The sequence below is a fragment of the Zootermopsis nevadensis genome, unplaced genomic scaffold, assembly GCF_977971745.1.
Source record: "Zootermopsis nevadensis isolate Lab colony 2312 unplaced genomic scaffold, Znev_1.0 Znev_ptg000061l, whole genome shotgun sequence".
Classification (NCBI taxonomy): Eukaryota; Metazoa; Arthropoda; class Insecta; order Blattodea; family Termopsidae; genus Zootermopsis; species Zootermopsis nevadensis.
Genome location: NW_028259192.1, coordinates 19062597 through 19080443, shown reverse-complemented (window position 1 = coordinate 19080443; position 17847 = coordinate 19062597). Strand labels below are relative to the sequence as shown.

Sequence of the window (17847 nt, the reverse complement as noted above, 5' to 3'; positions counted from 1 at the left end):
TTGCCATAGGAGAATGAGGAAAAGTATATTACCATCTTTATGTTTAGTGATCTTCTTACAATTGATTAGATAAAATACTGCACAGTATTGTGGGAATTATGTTACTAAGTAAAGGGGTAACATCCCTGTTTCAAATAACATTCCATTATGATTGCTGGGGCAGCTCAGTCAGTGTAATGACTAACTGTTGACTGGAGGAATAGGGTTTGATCACTGGCAAAGGGCAAAGTAGTTTTCTTCTGGCCTCTGCTTCCAGGCCAACTCTGGGGCCTACCCAGTGTCCTGTAGAATGGGTATCAGGGGTCCTGTGTGTCCTCATGTAGAGTATAACTAATAATTAATTACAAATAAGGAAGAAGTTGTGAACCATTGTGAAGAGTTCTTTTATTCATATGATTCATTGTCTGAATGGCTGTGTAACTGGATAGAATGTGTTTAAGCATTTTGTGTGGAATCTCCTTATAATGCAGAGGGCAAAGATCATGTGATAATGGAATGCTTGTAGAGGCTAAAATGGGTGTATCATGTAATAATTTCTTGTTCTTGACCTTTTGCGTGAATATCAAATATCTGTGCCAATTAACACTGGGGAATTTTCATAAAAGTTGTTTCTTTGTAGGTAATAGCTTATATTCTTTATATATCCAGTGAAGTGCTTCAGTGAAATTATCAGCTTTAAGTAAATAGCTTATATTCTATCAGCAAACATTATCATTATAAATGTAGCTTTTAAAAAGACTGGTAAGTTCTGTAAAGTCAGTGTGCAGTGTTTTGTGATCTGTGTTTTGAACATCATTATGTATTACATGTGGTCTTGAACTAAAAGGAAATTGTTCAAAATACTGGGATGTTGTCACAATTTTTATAATTTATATTCAAATTCTAGAGACGGTTTTGGTTTGATGCTTCTGCCAGTGCCTCGTGTACAATGAGCTCTTTCTTTCCATAATGGGTCTATTTTAGAGTAATTAGGAGAATTGGTACCATGGACATCTTTTGTAATTTCTACTTGATTTTGGTGGATTGAAGCAGGAATTGTGTGTTAACATACAAGCTATGCTGCATTGGCTGTGTCTCTGCCCCCTCACCATGCTACACAGAATCTCAGTAGTTGCTTTTGCTATCTATATTTAGATGTGCTTCGGAACCATTGCTATTTTGATCTGGGTTGAGACATGTTGCTTGTATTTTAAATTCATAGAGATATAAATGAATATAGGAAGTTACCTAGAAAATAGACCATTTTATAGGTTCTGTCAAGTATAGAGTTATGGTTGAAGGTATTGTGACGGTGCAAGTGCTTTGGAATGGAAGTAATATAAACTATATTAATAGCAGAATAAACTCTCATGTATTGCGTGCTGTCATTCACGTATGTAAGGAAGAAGATGCAGATGGGCATATAATATGCCTAGGGGAGGAAAGAAATGCACACAATATTTGGTTTGAAGGCACAAGGCTGGAGATCACTTAGGAGGCCTAGGCATTGGTAGGAAGAATATTGAAATTGGTTGTCAGGAAATAAGGGAGAGTTGTGCTGGATTCATATGTTTCAGGGTAGGGAAGTATGGGTGAACTGGATTGATCTGGCTCAAGTGGTAGTTTAGGATAGTAATGAACCTTGGTTTTTTATAAGTAAACAGTCATTTGCATACAATGAGGCTGTGCAGCCTCCTTTTCACTTCCCCTTTGTCCTGCTTTCAGGGTCGGCTAGTGGGAAAGTTGCATTGCTTGGTGACTACCCCGTTCTGTACTTGGGTGTGATAGTATGGGGTTCATTACATTATAAATGTGAATGAAGTTTCATGCTGTTTCAATCTTTAATGGTGGGTATGAATAATTCTCACCACCAGGGCTATATAACCACCACAATTTGTAGATCACAATTAGATTACCAGTCCTTAAGGAGTATTTCGGTTTTTGGTACTTGTTGATATCAAACATCTTCAGTGAAGAAAATGTGTTTTGTAGTATATAATATTGTCTGCATATTTTTTTTCAGGTAAGGCTTCCCATCGCTCAAAGCCAAAGCAGCAGCGTAACGTGAAGATGCGTGACATTAACCGTAAGGGAGCTGAGAAAGAAGGTGGCACAGATATGGATGCTTTCACAGAGCCTTGTCCTGAAGAAGCTGCTCCTTTGACACCTCCTTCACTATCTCCAGTTTCTCAACCCTCAGTGCCAGCAACACCAAACAGAGCGTCTGACAATCAAATAGTTCAGGTTTGTGTACAAGTGTGGGTTCACTTTAACACATTATAGCAGGTTGAAGTGAAAAGTCCTGTATAAGATTTAACTCTATTTGGGTAATCTGAGCTCTACTGTCATTGTAGCAGTAAAGTTCTGGCTCTGCATTTAAGCTGAAATTGTGATTGATTTATTTACGCACATGTAATTTCAAGAGGAAATGTGTTTTATATTCTTAAAACAGAATGAGTGCATAAGAATGCAGTGATGATATTTCATTGTCATGCCAGACTGGAGTTTCTGATACTCTCTGATTGTACATGGAATCTGAGCATATGCTTCAGGATTTGCGGGTCATAAACATTTAAAGTGTGCTGGCAAATTTGGAGTGTGCCTTTTACTCTTGAAGCAAGCAGTTTGATTTGCTTAGGACTGTACCCGTGGCTTTGGTATATAACATGTTACCCAAAAGAAAATTATTTCATATATGGACATCAAAACATGTAAATAGGTTTCAGTCCTTGTGTTTTGTCTATACTTGTCTCCTGAATTTTTCACTTGGCATCTAGACTTAATGTTGGTTACATTTCCCATAATTTATGTAAACCTAGCTGCAGCTGCTATATGTATTTGCAGGTGTAAGATAGGATTACCTTTGCGTCAGGTTAAAATCAATACTGGTGAGAAAGTGTTGGTTGCCATAGTTTAAAACAGTGGTATTCAACCTTTTTTGTTTGCGTACCCCCAGCTATAATTTCTCTTCAACTTTGTACCCCCAAAGTTGTTGGTGTAAAATTCAAGTTATACATAGTATATAATCTACATCTGAAATAAATTACATTACTGATTATTCAGTGTTTATCATAATTTTTTTTTTTTTTTTTAAATTTCACGTACCCCCTAAGTTGTCTTTGTGTACCCCAGGTTGAATACCACTGGTTTAAAACATTGCACCTGTTCCTTTAGGCATGACCAAATTAGGAAAGTGTGGAAGTGTATCTGTAGTGGAAGGAATTGGGGGGGGGGGGTAATAAAGTTAATGTTTCATAAACTGAAAACGATTGAAAGTATATTGAATTGATGCCATTGTATTGAAGTTAAAGTTGGTTACTTAATTGTTAAATTGTGCAGGATGAGGAAACAGAAGCTGACAAAGAAGAGAAGCTGGTAGCAGCTCGCAATGAAGAGAATGCAAAGGTATCTGCTGCAACTCTTAAAGAGGATGTCGGCAATTGTACAACACCTGTCATAGAGAATATTCCTGCGGCCAAATCTACTGTGCTTGCTCTCAGGCATACTTATAAAGAAGGTAAGCCAGAAAATGCATGCACTGGTCAAGGAGCGACTAGATAACTGTCAGTGCTGAGAACTGTAAGCCATTTCAAATATTCACTCCATTTATAAAAAGCAGTTTCTTTCCTGTACTGCTGCAAACTTTTATTCATAGGTTTTAAAAACAATTTTGTCTGTTTAACAAATGGCCTAACTTTTTAGCAGTGTCTCCATGCTGTAAATTTGCATCTTATCTTACAGTACGAACTTTGGTGAAGTGTGAGTTGGGGCTGTGTACTATATTTTGACATACAGTATGTGCAGTGATAATTTATATCAGAAATCTTTTGGAAGTTATGTGCATCCCATAAAATTCCGTACTGTGGAAGGTTATAGACTTGCTAGTTGATCAGTTTTAAAATTTTGTAAAGATGGTCTAGAATAACATTTATATTGTCAACTACAAGATGGCACTTCAATACAATCTTCATGTATGCATATAATTTGTTGAACAATGCCAGTGATGAGCAGAAGTGTTTCGGATATTTTATGATGATACAGAACTGGAATTCCTCGTTGCTGAGGCTGTTGTTACTTGAGTGATGTATCATCCATGTATATGATATGTCAGCTGATGTCCATGTTTATCTTCCAGACCAATGGAGTCCTCTGAATCCAGAAGGAAAGAAGAAATATGAGCGGGATTTCCTGATGGAACTTCAGAATGATCCTCAATCAAAGAGGAAACCAGATAATTTGCCTGATCTTGAAATAGTACTGAAAGATAATACAAATCGGGTAAGTTCGAAGTGGCCGCAATGTGAGGTGTGCCTCTAAAAATAACTGTTGAGTTGCATTGTACATACAAGGAGGATTCTTTACAATCATAAATATTAGGTGATAATTGGAAATTGGCTAATATTGGTATGAAGAGTAATAAGTGCCCTGAAAGTGTGTAATTCGCTGCACAACGTTGTATCTACTTCAGACTGTATCATATGTTGTGGAGGTGGGACATGGATTACATTTAGATATGTAGCTGTCAGGTTTAATTTGTAAGACATGGTGTAAGCAAAAGAAGTTCCTTGTGATTCAGGATATGTGACAAATTCGTTAGTGACCAGTATTGGCTGGCCATTGAATTTCGAGGGGTGAGAAGAGTATGTTCAACATTGGGATAGTGAGGCGATGAGTCGAAGACATTTTATAAATTAACCAAAACTGTATGATTGTGTGTGTGTTTATAGAGAGAGATATAGATAGATATGGACACAAGAAACTGAAAGGAGGTATTCCCAGATTCCACCTTTCCTCTCTAGGGTTTTGTGCATACAGAAATATTATTTACTGGCCTGTAGAAAGCATTTTGAAATGTATTGAGTGACTAGATCAAAGAATTAAGGAAAACTTTGTCAATTTAGTGTTGTAAAATTCACTTAGCTTCGATTTCATCCTTCACAGTGCAGTTTGGAATGTCTTAAGTTTTGTGCATAATTTTTGTAAAATTGCTTACAGCAGCGTGTTATAGATCGGACATTCTTTGGTATGAATAGGACTGTCCCTGACAGATCGTCTCATGATTCATTTACTCCCGGCTTCATGAAAACGCCCAATTCTCGAGGGGTAAGTATGTGAATATTTTGTTTAGTCACTTTGTGATATATGTACATATATGCATATTCCCAGATCAGTTAAGTGTTGTGTACAATATGCTAGTGTTCTGCAAAAGGCATATTCCCACTGAAGTAAGTTTCAGTGCAACTTATTTTATCTACCAGTTTGTTGTTAGAACTCAGTACTGGTTAGGAAAGTTGGTTGCTTGGATGTTTTTATCTATCGGATTGTCTTTAGAACAAGATGGTATGTAGGATAGAAATGAACATTGAACTGGTGTTATGTTGGTTCAATTTTTTCACAGCAGCCATTAGCAAAGAGAAATAGTCAGCAGGGCAAAGCTAAGAGCAATAAGCCTGTAATCCATGTGACACTTTCACTCAAAGAAGATGTTCAGCTGCGGGAAACTGAAAATGCATGGAAACCTGGACGGATGAAGCCCACCAGTATTGGTGAACAAGATTCGAAGACTGAGGTACGTATCTGGCATTCTTAGGCCACCAAGGATTTTAGGAGTAGTGAATACTATGGTGTGTATACCTGAATGGGAAATGACTGAATGCAGTACATCCCTGCACTAAGAAACTTATCTGCACAGAAAAATAATTTACTGAAGTATTTGCCTGGTGTCCAGCTAGGTGCCACAGGGGTTACGCGATAATACATGTGCAGAGTTACAATTTTTATGTACTACAGTGAAACCTCTATCCATCCTTCCCGGAACTATTGTTTTCCCGGATGCATCTTCCATTTTGTTCAGTCCCGAATACATCCCATATAAAATAATGTTACATTTTCCCGCTTCTATCATTCCTCGAACTATCGTTTTATCGCATCGATCGTTCAAAAATCTTAGTCCCGGCCCACAATTTTCCCGCAATGATCGGTTCTGAGAATTTAAAATGCTGGGTTTAGAGATAAATTAATACCGAAAGACGCATAATGTTTTTGGAATACACAGTAGCAGTAACCTGTTATGTCACCCAACCAGCACATTCTTTTGGAATGAGGGTCTGTTCTCATTGTCAGAAATTTTACGATTTTAATTAGGGTGCACTCATATTTCCTTCCAGGGATGCCAGATGGCATGTGCAGTGTGAATTTCTTCACAAATGCTTTTATTACAAGTACAAAGGAAAGGCTGGCAGCACTTTTCATTCTTCTGGTTCATCTCCTTTCCAGCAGTTCAGGGTCTTCTACAGCTTCTTTGAGTTCCCCAGTAATAGTATTTCCATTCTTCCTGTTATTGTTCGCGAAGGGGTTGGGAGTGGTGAGGAAGAGGAAGACGATGAATGCAAGCCCGAAGCTTTGCGGAAGCACACACTGCATTGGCGAAAGTGAAGTCTTCTTTTATGCGCTTAATATTAGTGAACGTGACAAGGAAAACATTTTGAACGTGGAAAGTGCTCTGTTTGGTCTAAAACGTAAAGTTTCGACAAACCAGTTGTCCATTAAAGACTTTTTTTGGTAAAAAGAAGTAACTTTGAAAGAGAAACATTGTTTTTTTTAAAAAAAAATTAATGCTTTCCCGCATCTATCGTTTTCCCGCATTCATCGTTTTTATTTCCCACCCCCGCCGAAAACGATGCATCGAGGTTTCACTGTACTGCAATAACCAGACATGTAGGATGCTTTCAGTGAGAGGTTTGAATTATTTGTATAAAGGCTTCAAAATATGTGTGAAGAAATTGTACATGTGCTTTTTATCTTTGCTTTGTTTAACTGAAGTTGAAAGCAGTTGTACATAACAGGTGGTGATGAGAGTGGACTTGATGTTGCAGGACCTGTACAGGAAGGTGCGTGGTGTGCTTAACAAGCTAACCCCTCAGAAATTTCGAACGCTCGTATCCCAGGTCCAGGCTTTGCCAATTGACAGCAGTGATCGGTTGAAGGGTGTCATCAACCTTGTATTTGAAAAGGTGAGATAGCCATATTAAAACTTATCTTTGTTTGAAACATCACCTCTGAATTTCTTAGTTGTTAGATATATAAAATTGTTTCTTTATTATTACTGTAATGTGGGAGTCTGTAGGAAGCAGTCAAAATTACAGCTTTTTTGTACTTATAGTCTTAACTACCAGTAACGTGATTCATTTTCTCCGTTCATAGGATTTATTTTCACTGGTCTAAAATAATAATTGTCAAACTAATGTTCTGTGCGCATTAAGTGGATCTTGCTGAACAAAGTGACATGTTATGTATTGGAATGTGTAGGCTGTCGATGAACCAAACTTCTCTGAAGCATATGCACAGATGTGCAAGGTTCTATCAAGCATGCAAGTTCCAGCAGAGCGTAGGAACAAGGATGAGCAAGAAGTTACCTTCAGAAAGCTATTGGTAAACAGATGCCAGGCGGAATTTGAAAAGAATTCCGAAGCAGACTTGAATCGAGAGGCCAAACGAGAAGAAATTGAACAAACAACAGACCCAGTAAGTTATTTGAATGTCTTTGGTGTTAGTTATATATTACTTATGCTTTCTCTGTCTACAGATCGGTAGTAGCTTGGCCTATTGGATATGACAGACACCCCCCCCCCCCTCCCTGAAGACAAGGGAAGAACCATCACTTTTTCCCCTTTTGTTTTCTTTCCTTCGTGTGAGATTTTGAGACCATTAAGACTTACAGGTGACAAATTCCAAAGAAGTAGGCAGTAAGACCTAGTATTTGTATAAGAACCAAGCCACAAAGTTTGAGATTTCTGTTAATTACAGTTGGTGTTCAGTGTAATGAGTACAGTGTCATCTTTTTTTATGCATGGTCAGTGTACTGTTTAATATGGGTACTTTTCTTTACAACAAGACTTCTATCATGTTTCAGTATATTGAGCACTTTTTGTGATTGTGTAAGTCTGCCAGTGTGGCATAGTCAGAGCTTCATTGCCGTCTGTTCATTTTGTTTAGCAAAAAGAAAAATCTAGCACCTACTGCTGCTTTTCCGAGTCAGACACATCCCGCTGGTAACGAACACATTTCTATCACCATGGCTCACTGTTAAATGGAAAACATAAAACACCCCAGGGCGGCAGCATTTTTATATGTGTATATACATACAGAACGGAACATTTGGTATTGTTTCTGTTTATCAATTCAGAAAAGTAGTGAATATTTTGAGAAGTACTTATGAGCTTTAAAATTCATGTGTGCCCACATGTATGTGGGGAGGAGGCACACACAGCTTGTTGCATTGTGGATTATAAATGTAGTCTAGTTCGGAATTGTTGATTATAGTCTTGTGTCAGTTTGTTTAATTCCTGTTTTCTTTTCAGACTTTATTGCTTTATTCTGCAGTTGGTACTTTTGTTGAGTAATTTGTTTGTTCCTGATTGAAGTGGCATATCTTAACGTGTTCTGAACTGTGCAGTAATGCTGTTTATATTCATTTTTTCCTGTTTACATCACTAACATAACTTAGTGTCATTGACTTCAGTGAGTTCACATAGTGATCTGAATCACCGCTGAATTCAAACTGTATTGTTTTATAAATGTTATTTCTCTGCAGGAAAAGAAAAAGGAACTACAACTCAGTTATGAAGAGGAGGAGCGAAGGATACGAATGAAATCTGTAGGAAATATTAGGTAACGTACATTTCTGTCTGTAGTTGCTGAAGCTGTAAGAACAGTTCCTCAGTGATGTCTGAAAGTAGTGAACTGATTGTAGTGAAGAAATACAAGACACTGAGAGGAAATGTTAATTGCTTTTCACCATCCAGTATGTAAATTGCAATTTTTATTTCAAATTTTGTCTGAAAATAAGAACAGTACCTAAGGTTCCCAATTCTTGATACAGTAAAATATTCAGTATTTGTTAATTAGAATTTTGTATAATTTGAAACAATTGCCAGTCCCAATTTGATGAAATGCATCTTTATTTACTTTTTAAACCTTTTAAGAGCGCAGTGGGGCACATTTCTAGTTACCTGGTGCATGTGGTTGTCTCAATGTTATTGTACTTGTTGCCTTGCTATATCATGGTACTGTGAAAACCCACACATACAAACAAACAAGCAGCACTTCATGTCTAAAATGCTTCTGAGGAGGCTTCATAGTTTATCAGAGAATCGTTTGTAATTGAATCATCTGATTTGAATGGTGGGTTTCTTGCTGTTTGTAATACCCCTGATATTTGCGTAAAAATGTGAAATGTTGAAAATAATTTTCTCCAAGAAGCCATTTCTTTCTGTTCCACAAATTGTCAGAAATGAGTGGCAGTATTTAAAAATATTTTCTGAATGCTTCTGCCTGTATCATCACCCCACCTCACGTTCTGTTCATTAAATTATTTCTGTGTTTTAAGACTACCTAATTGAAATATTTTGTAATGTTATAGGTTTATTGGTGAGCTGTTTAAATTAGGGATGCTGACGACAAATATAATGCAGCGGTGTATTAGGCATCTCCTTACAGAAGGAGATGAGGAGTCATTGGAGTGTTTATGTAAACTGCTCACAACCATTGGAAAGGATTTGGAGAACAAGAACAACGTATGTTATTGTTCTGTTTGTTTCAATCTGTAGTTTTCATTCTTAGAGATTCTTGTCTTCTTTTGAAGAGAAGGTGTAATCAAGAATCCTTTCCCTCTTTTCCTTCCATGCTGTATGCCTGTTGATTTCTTGTAGAAAGTGATGTTACCTCCATGTAAATAATGGAAAGTGTGTGGTGTCACATCTTTATTTGTCGGAAATTAAGTCTGGCAACTGGATGGGTTACATGACCGCAAATTTGTTTTGTGAGGGTGTAGATGCATAAAATTTTGTAGTAATTCTTGTAGTCCCTTTTGATATTCTCATTTCATGCGCCACGCATTAAGGGACAAGCTGTCTTCTGTTATTCTTAGCACCTACTTTGTTTCCATTCTGTTAACATGCAGATTGCTCTTATTGATAAGATTTTGAATAGTGTTTCTTTGTTAAGTTTGGCCCCCTGGGACACCACTTTCTTCTGAAATTCCACATACTCTTCCTAGCAGTTTCACTAACCTAAGATTCGTACAGATACATTATTTGAATTTTCTCTGTATGTGTAGGATCTGTCCGAGTACTTTAGTAAAATGAAAGAGATCTCTCAGAAGAGGGGAGAAGTCTCAAGTAGAGTTCGGTTTATGCTACGGGATGTAATTGACCTACGGCAAAGCAAATGGATACCAAGAAGGAATGATTCAAACCCTAAGACTATTGACCAAATCCAAAAGGAAGCAGAAAAAGAAAGTTTGGATCAGCAATTACTACTGAATTCTACACCCCAGCCTCCTCGCCTGCAAGATGATAGAGCTTTATTAAACAGAAAGAACAGTGAGTAAAGTATTGGAGTTTGATTTTGAACATCATTACATTGATATAGGTCATGAGAGTAGTGGTGGCACCTAAATGCATGATGTGTAAGCTGAGAGAGGGGAGTTCAGGAGTAGTGAGGGTCACATCTTCAGCTGTGGTGACACGCCGATCTAAACACAGCTAGAGTTGCAAACTAAAAGCTGACACCTCTCTAGTGCGCTTCGGATGAGTCCATCTCATACGACCAAAATCAGTCCCTTGCGCAAGTGCCAGCACTTCTCGTACAACCTATACTAATTGTTTAGATATAAAATTGTTTCTGATCATATACCATATGCTTCCAGCCTCTTAAAGAATTGAATGAGAATAATGTAAGTAATGCTGTGTAGTATAGTTGTTGAGAAGTTAATAGTGTTTCATTTGGTCAAAGAATTTCTTGCTATTTATGGACTCCAAAGATTCTGTGCTGTAGCAGTCTGAAACTTTACTCTATCCTGAGCCACATCATATGTCTGAGATTGTTTTTATCGATGCCAGGTACTTCAAAGTTGTTTGTTCACTTCAAACTTGCTTGCCTGGCTTTTCTCTTTTTTCTTTACCCTTCTTCCTTCCCTCCTTACTTTATTGCGCATCATATTCTTTGGTGCTGTAGTTTTGTGTACCCAATAACAGTTGTGAATTTATGTGTTGGCATGGATTGAAGTCATAACTGATCTCCTGAGCTCGTGTGTGTATGTGCGCGTGCACACGCTCTTGAGTTCCATGGAAGTGAAAACGGAGCACTAGCAGAGTAATGTAGCAGAATATTTAGATTACATGTGTAAAAGTGCAGACAGGCATATCAAAAGTCAAGCTACTGTGCATCTTTTATTTTTATGATGCCTGTTGTTGCATGGACTATACAGATTAATCTCTTTTGAAAACATCTCTTTTACTTTATGTTTTCTATGTTTGTGGATGAGATACTAGTTTGTTATTGCTCTTTAGGAGGAGTTGGTGGCACAAGTGAGGATGGGTGGAACACAGTGGGCATAACTGGCCGGCCAGCGAGGTACACGGTGGACACCACAAAATTGAAGGTTGCCAAGGAGGAGTTTGGAATTGTACTTGGAAATGCTTTCCAGTACAGTAATTGGAGTGGCGGTGCTAATGCAAAGGGCAAGGATGCAAACAAGAGATCTGTGACAACAGGTAGTGGACCAACTTACAGCCCAAACTTTTATGCAGCACTTGATACTACCAATGAAGATGGAAAGAGGCCACCACCACCACCGCCTTCTTCAACCAGGTATAACACCGCTGTGGGTAGCATTAGTAAGGTCTTCTGGCATGGTTTGAGTTATAAGATTCAGCTTAAAAATCGGTGACATTAGTAAGAACAGTCTTGTGTCTCTTGTACGGTTGCTTTTGCCACAGTAAGTGGTGGTACATGACTGAACCTGGAAACACTTTTTTTATTCCAGTTCTCGGCCTGGTCCAGGCAAGACAACACCTTCGCCGTCCATGGAAAAAGAACGAATGTTGGCATCATTCAAAACTCCAGCAGAAGGTAGTCCATTCTCCTTTATTCATGGTATTTCAGAGAGGGAATCTATGCATTTTGCATTGTACATGTAGGTGACAATAAGCTTCGTTCCTTTGTTCACAAGTTTTTATAATCATCAGATAGGTTGCCTTCATCAAGAATGTGGTTTGTTGAGATTCATTTCCCCTGAGATGTGGCATGTGGTGACCTATTCAGATTCCATTACTGTCAGTGAAAGGGACTTTGTAAAACTTAAAATATTTACTGTGTAGTTAGTTCTAAACATTTTTGAACTTAGATAATTTGCATGTTGACATTCTTAGTGGAAAAACAGAACTTGGTCTAGAATTGTAGGAAAAGCTTTATGTTCAGAAGTTGGTACCTTTGACAATTTTCACTGCTTTCACTTTTTCTTATGGGGATTTTTTGTACATTGTTCAATTATTAAGTTGCATATATTTGTAAACTCAGTACATTCTGTGTGGTTTCTTTCTCCCTCATGGATCTTTCACCTTGTCTTCTACTTCCTAGTACAAAAGCTGTGACAGTGACATTACTGTTCATGAGAGGTCATTAAATCCTTGTGACTTGACCAGCCTGGAAAGTCGTGTGTTGCGTAACCAGCAGACTGAAAAACAATGCTTGTTCTGATTTGATGAAAACTTAATTCATAATACTTTATAAAAATAGAACTATTGTAAAATAATGACAATATTAACAAAAATGAATGTTACTGCAAACTGTGGAAAGCAGCAAATACACGTCAGCAATATCTTTGTACAAAACATTATGGTCTCTATTCTGGAATATAGGTGTGGGGGTTACACATGTATTTACTTTTGGCAGACACCTAGAAAGGGAAGAAAACTGTACCTGGCTATGTCTTGATCTTCATAGGCTTATCCTAATATGAGGAAGACCAACATTATCACATTGAAATGTTTTACAGTGAAACCTCTATCCATCATTCACTGAACTATCGTTTTCCCGGATGCATCATCTGTTTTGTTCGGTCCCTAATAGGTCCCATATAAAATAATGTTTCATTTTCTCGTTTCTATCGTTCCTAAAACTGTCATTTTATCGCATCAATCGTTCAAAAATCTTGGTCCTGGTCCACAATTTTCCCGCACTGATCGTTTATGAGAAATTATAACGAAGATTACGCAATGTTTTTAGAATTTAAAATGATCGTTTTAGAGATATATTAATATCGAAAGATGCACAGTGAGCTTGCCACATGCACGGCCGACACCATAGATGAGTCATTTGATGGTCTTCAAAGGGGGTAAGACGACGAATACAATCCCGAAGTTGCCGAGTTTTGCTGAAGCACATGCTGCATTGGTGGAAAAGTGAATTCGTTCTTTTATGCGCACAATGTGATGAGGAAAACGTTTTGAGCATGGCAAGAGCTCTGTTTCACCTAAAATTTAAAGTTATCCATTAAAGACTTTTGGCAAAAAGAAGTAACTTTGAAACAGGTTTTATGTGTATTACTTTGTGTATGCAAAACAGAAAAATGCACTATTTTAATTTTTTCGCATTTTTAATGCTTTTCCGCAACTGTCGTTTTCCCGTATTCATCGTTTTTATTTCTCTCCCCCGTCAAAAATGATGCATCGAGGTTACACTGTATTAACACACTGTTCTGTAATGAAAATGACACAGACTGGATCAACAGTAGTTGGTATAGCTTTGGATATTCAGTTTACCTAATGTGTTGCAGGAGATCGCCAGCAATCCAGAAGTGGCACATCAAGATCGTCATCTCGTGATAACTCTGCTAGAAGAGGGGGTGATGAGCCTTCTTCATTACGACCCTTTGCCCCCTCTTCCCAGTCACCCTCAGTATCAGCCAGTACTGAGGATGTTAGTGGCAGTGAAGTAATCAAGAATCCTGAGGTTTCTGTGACAGGATCCGTGCTTTCGCTTAGTGTAGAAGAGGTCCAGAAGAAGACACTTTCCCTCCTAGAAGAGTTCCTTCTTAATATTAATTACAAGGTACTTGTCCATATGGAGTCAGTGTTATAGTGTAACTAACATTAATTTGCATCTGTTGTGTTTATGAGGATAATCTTTATTATTGGTAAATGAAACTATTACTTCATTAGTTTCAAGTGAAGAAAATTTTGAGGATAAGATTGAAGTTACAATAGGTTGCATAATTTTCACACAGATTTTGAGTTACAATGGAATTGACACACGTTATGGAACCTGTTGAAAATAAATTTTTAAACTGAATGAACAGTCGAATGCAGTGTGAGCATTTTAAAAATAATAATGAAAGTAGAAGTTTGTTTTGAAGGTGGCTGTCTTCTGGGTTGTAGGTAGCGTGATATAGTCTGGTAGAAGTTTACCACCAGTTCAGAGGTACTTGCTGCCTCAATAATCAGGGTGATATGATGGTGGCAGGAAGTACCTTTGGAATATTGGTAACATTGTACCAGACTGCATGATTCAATAACCCAGAAGACTGCTATTTTCATTTACACGACTGTGAGAACCTTAAATCTGGCTATGCATTAGTTGTTGAATATTGGGTAAGTAGTGTAATATACTCCTCTTATGCCGTGCAGGAAAGCGAGACTTTTATCTTGGAGACATTTTCAACAGAGAACCTCAGCTTGTTTGTTCGCGAGAGCCTAAATGATATGCTTGAGCGTACGTCCACTGCTAGGCAAAATGTAGGGAAGTTGATGAGTCAACTTGTGAAGGCTGATGTCATTACAATTTCCGTGTACCTTTCTGGGTAAGTAAGTCTCTCGATACCAGGTTAATTTTTTTTTGGGGGGGGGGGTGCTATATAAGTAGTATCCAGCATGTGGCCATTATATGTACAATATTCAAAGAATATTTTTGCATTGGTTGTTTTCAAAGTTTAATTAATATACAGTAAAACCCCTCTATATTGGACACTTTTAATTAGAACCGGCGAATATCCTATAATTTTATATATCCACAATACCCTATATCTTGGACACCCCTTTGTTGTAAGTTGGACAGGTTCCACCACTTACCTTCAGTGCTTATCAGGGAAATGTTTACAGTTAGTATTTTGTTGTTTTGAATTTCTAACTGAGAATTAGCTTATGGTTGAGGGTGTGAGACATTGAACACATCATTGGAATGCAGTGAAAGTGCATAGTTATTCTTTTGTTGAACCCTTCACTGGACTACAGTAGGTATTGCTGGTACAGTTGTAATTTTGTCAGTACTGTGCTTGCAACTGAGTTAAACAGTGTTAACAGAAATTGGAACGGTATGCTTTCGCTCATAATCAACCAGGAGTGGTTGAAACTTTATTCGGATTGCGACAAAAAATAGAAAGAGGATGGGCAAATTCCAAGATAAAAGCAAGAGGCAGTGTCTTGGGACGAACTTTTTTTGCAAGAAATAAGTGACATCATATGTTGAGCTAATGCTGCAAGTACAATTAAAAAAATACTTTCTGAACATTGTAACCATGAGAGTGGGTTTCAAAACATTATTATTATTGTTATTAATTCTTAATTGAAGCAAGCCTACAGTAGTTAGATTATGTAAGTAAATAGATTGCATTGTCGGTAAATGTAAAGTATTGGTGCCCTTCCCTTTGAGCTTATCCATGCAAGTTTAATTTAATTTAATTTAATTTAATTTGTAATAATTTAATTTACCCTTTTGATTTTTCTTATCAGTAATTTCCTTTTGGAGGGGAAGGGCTCCATAATACTTTAAATTACCACATTGTCATTACACCACAATTTGAAAGGATGATTTTCCCTCTATCCTGGACACCTGTAAGTTGGACACATTATCGTGGAACCGCAAGTGTCCAAGTTTGAGAGGTTTTACTGTATATACTAGTTACTATACTTCTTTAGACACATTAATAAGGAGGTGGACAGTTACTGGACCAAGATCCTCTGAATCATATATTCCATAAACTTATTTATTTTTGTATTTTATGTCATCCTAATATTACTTTCATTTTGTTTCAGGTTAAATCAATTTTTAGAATTTGCAGATGACATAGCTATAGATGTTCCAAAATTTTGGCCATACACGGCCGAGTTTATAGGTAAGTATGCCAGGTACACAGTATTGTTAACCTGGTCGTATGCTGATGATGTAGATGTGTTTTGTGAGACAGTGGAGCCAAATGCTTAAGCTTTAAATTCTATTTGAATATTGGTACAGGAGCCTTTTAAACCCATTCTACCTTTTCATGGTTGTGGAACATGCAAGTGATGAAAAAATTGTGCTGCCATATTTTACTGTGATGGCTATATAAGCTCAACAGGACTGAAGCAATTCCATGTTATTTCCCTTCCATGTAATTGTCTGCTGTATGTATATGTTATATATAAGTCGTGTCTTTTGCAGTTCCAATGTTGCTTTCTGATGCAATGTCATTTGCTGATTTTCGTGAAGTTGCTCAGCCATCACATGGCAAACTAATCGTAGAGGTTCTCCAGCTACTAGTCAAAGATAAGGTAGGTACAGATTTGTTACACAAATTTTGCAGTTCCAATATTGATTTTAAAATTATGAAACAAAAAATTTTAATTTCATTTTCAATTCAGAAATGAAATCATATTTACCTCACATCTTTGCAGGGACCAGTATGGATCCAAGAAAAATGGGAAGCAGCCAAGCTCGAGTGGACGGATTGTAGTCTTGTGGATAAGGTTGACAAATTTGTTAAACAAAATGTATGTCTTGGTTTAGTTTTTGTTTAAAAGTATGTGTGTGGGCGGGCATATAACATCTTATTTAAGTGGTGTGAGATGAGTTGCTATATATGTATACTTATTTCACTATTTGATAACCTCACATTATTGCCACTTTGTTGCACCATTAATATTAAGACTAATTTCCTGTCCTTCACATATCCTTATCTCCTTCCCTCTTTCTCTGGATATTTTTTATTTGATGAATTTTGCCTGTTTTAATTATGCTGTGTAAGGCAGGATTCACTCCAAAGCAAAGTGATGCATGATGTCAGTCACATAAATAACATGCATTATAGTGTGTGTGGGTTTTTTTTTATTGAAGCAATAGAGAGACTGCTTTTAAAATTATCACATGATAGCAGGCAGTACATTTCAAAATTTCTGTTATATTGGTGAACAGGGCATATTAACCTATGGGCAGGATTTGTGTTGCCTTATTGCATCATTGAATGAACCATCTTCTGTGTAGCGCATCATGATAGTCAGTAAACATGCTAATGAAGAACGGTTCATTCAGATTATAGAATATCCAGTATGTAGTGATCATTTCCTTCAGCATTTTCTGTACTAGCGATATGAATTCTATGTTTGTGTTGAGGTGGTATATCACTTTTCTCCATTTCCTTGTTTCAGTGTGAATTCTGCCTAATGGTTTGAGTGATTGAAAACTGATGCTTACATTTAAATAAATTACATGTAATTAGAATGCTGTGATGATTTGACTGTCTTGCCAGACTGGAGTTTCTGAATAGTTTTTTATTTGATTGTGTTTGAAATCTGAGCAAATCTGTAGTAGTCACGTGAAAGTAACTTCAAATTGAATGAATATGACACACATTGCGTCTGTTACAGATGTTGGAATACAAATCAGATGGTGCAATGTCAGCCCCATCTTCTGCTTCCAGCACTCCGCTTAGCTGGAACAGTGTTCAACAAAAACTTGAGCAGTTCCTAAAACCGGATAAGGCCTCACCCTCTTCCTTTGATCAAATCTGTGATTGGATAAGTGTAAGTAGCATTATTGTGCATTGCGGTATGGAAATGTGTAGGAGAATTTCTTGATCTTGAATTGTGTTATGTGGCATGCAAATGTTCGTGATCGTCTGGAAGAGCATCACAGTTTTGTAAGTTTGTGTTATGTTTATTCAACAGGTAAACGTAGGTGACCGAGTAAAAGAGCCTCAGTTTATTCGTGCCTTGATGACTGCAATCTGCCAAAGTGCAATTGAAAGTAAGTGTAGTTGGTAATATTTTGCTTAAA

The 17847-nt window shown here is 37.3% G+C and overlaps 1 protein-coding gene across 10 annotated transcripts in view; it reads left to right on the top strand.

Moving 5' to 3' along the window:
* LOC110835025 (uncharacterized) overlaps positions 1 to 17847 on the top strand; it is an 88234-nt gene that overhangs the window by 68141 nt on the left and 2246 nt on the right. For 7 of the 10 annotated variants that reach the window (XM_022074836.2, XM_022074841.2, XM_022074839.2 and 4 more), the window contains 19 exons: positions 2003 to 2223; positions 3319 to 3496; positions 4115 to 4257; positions 4975 to 5082; positions 5378 to 5548; positions 6855 to 6992; positions 7288 to 7503; positions 8573 to 8649; positions 9401 to 9554; positions 10097 to 10361; positions 11331 to 11631; positions 11807 to 11892; positions 13598 to 13872; positions 14448 to 14620; positions 15852 to 15931; positions 16237 to 16346; positions 16470 to 16565; positions 17439 to 17594; positions 17739 to 17817. In XM_022074836.2, coding sequence (XP_021930528.1) covers positions 2003 to 2223; positions 3319 to 3496; positions 4115 to 4257; positions 4975 to 5082; positions 5378 to 5548; positions 6855 to 6992; positions 7288 to 7503; positions 8573 to 8649; positions 9401 to 9554; positions 10097 to 10361; positions 11331 to 11631; positions 11807 to 11892; positions 13598 to 13872; positions 14448 to 14620; positions 15852 to 15931; positions 16237 to 16346; positions 16470 to 16565; positions 17439 to 17594; positions 17739 to 17817 — 3027 coding nt within the window. The remainder of the gene's footprint in view (positions 1 to 2002; positions 2224 to 3318; positions 3497 to 4114; positions 4258 to 4974; positions 5083 to 5377; positions 5549 to 6854; positions 6993 to 7287; positions 7504 to 8572; positions 8650 to 9400; positions 9555 to 10096; positions 10362 to 11330; positions 11632 to 11806; positions 11893 to 13597; positions 13873 to 14447; positions 14621 to 15851; positions 15932 to 16236; positions 16347 to 16469; positions 16566 to 17438; positions 17595 to 17738; positions 17818 to 17847) is intronic. The other 3 variants (XM_022074833.2, XM_022074835.2, XM_022074837.2) reach the window with 3 other exon arrangements.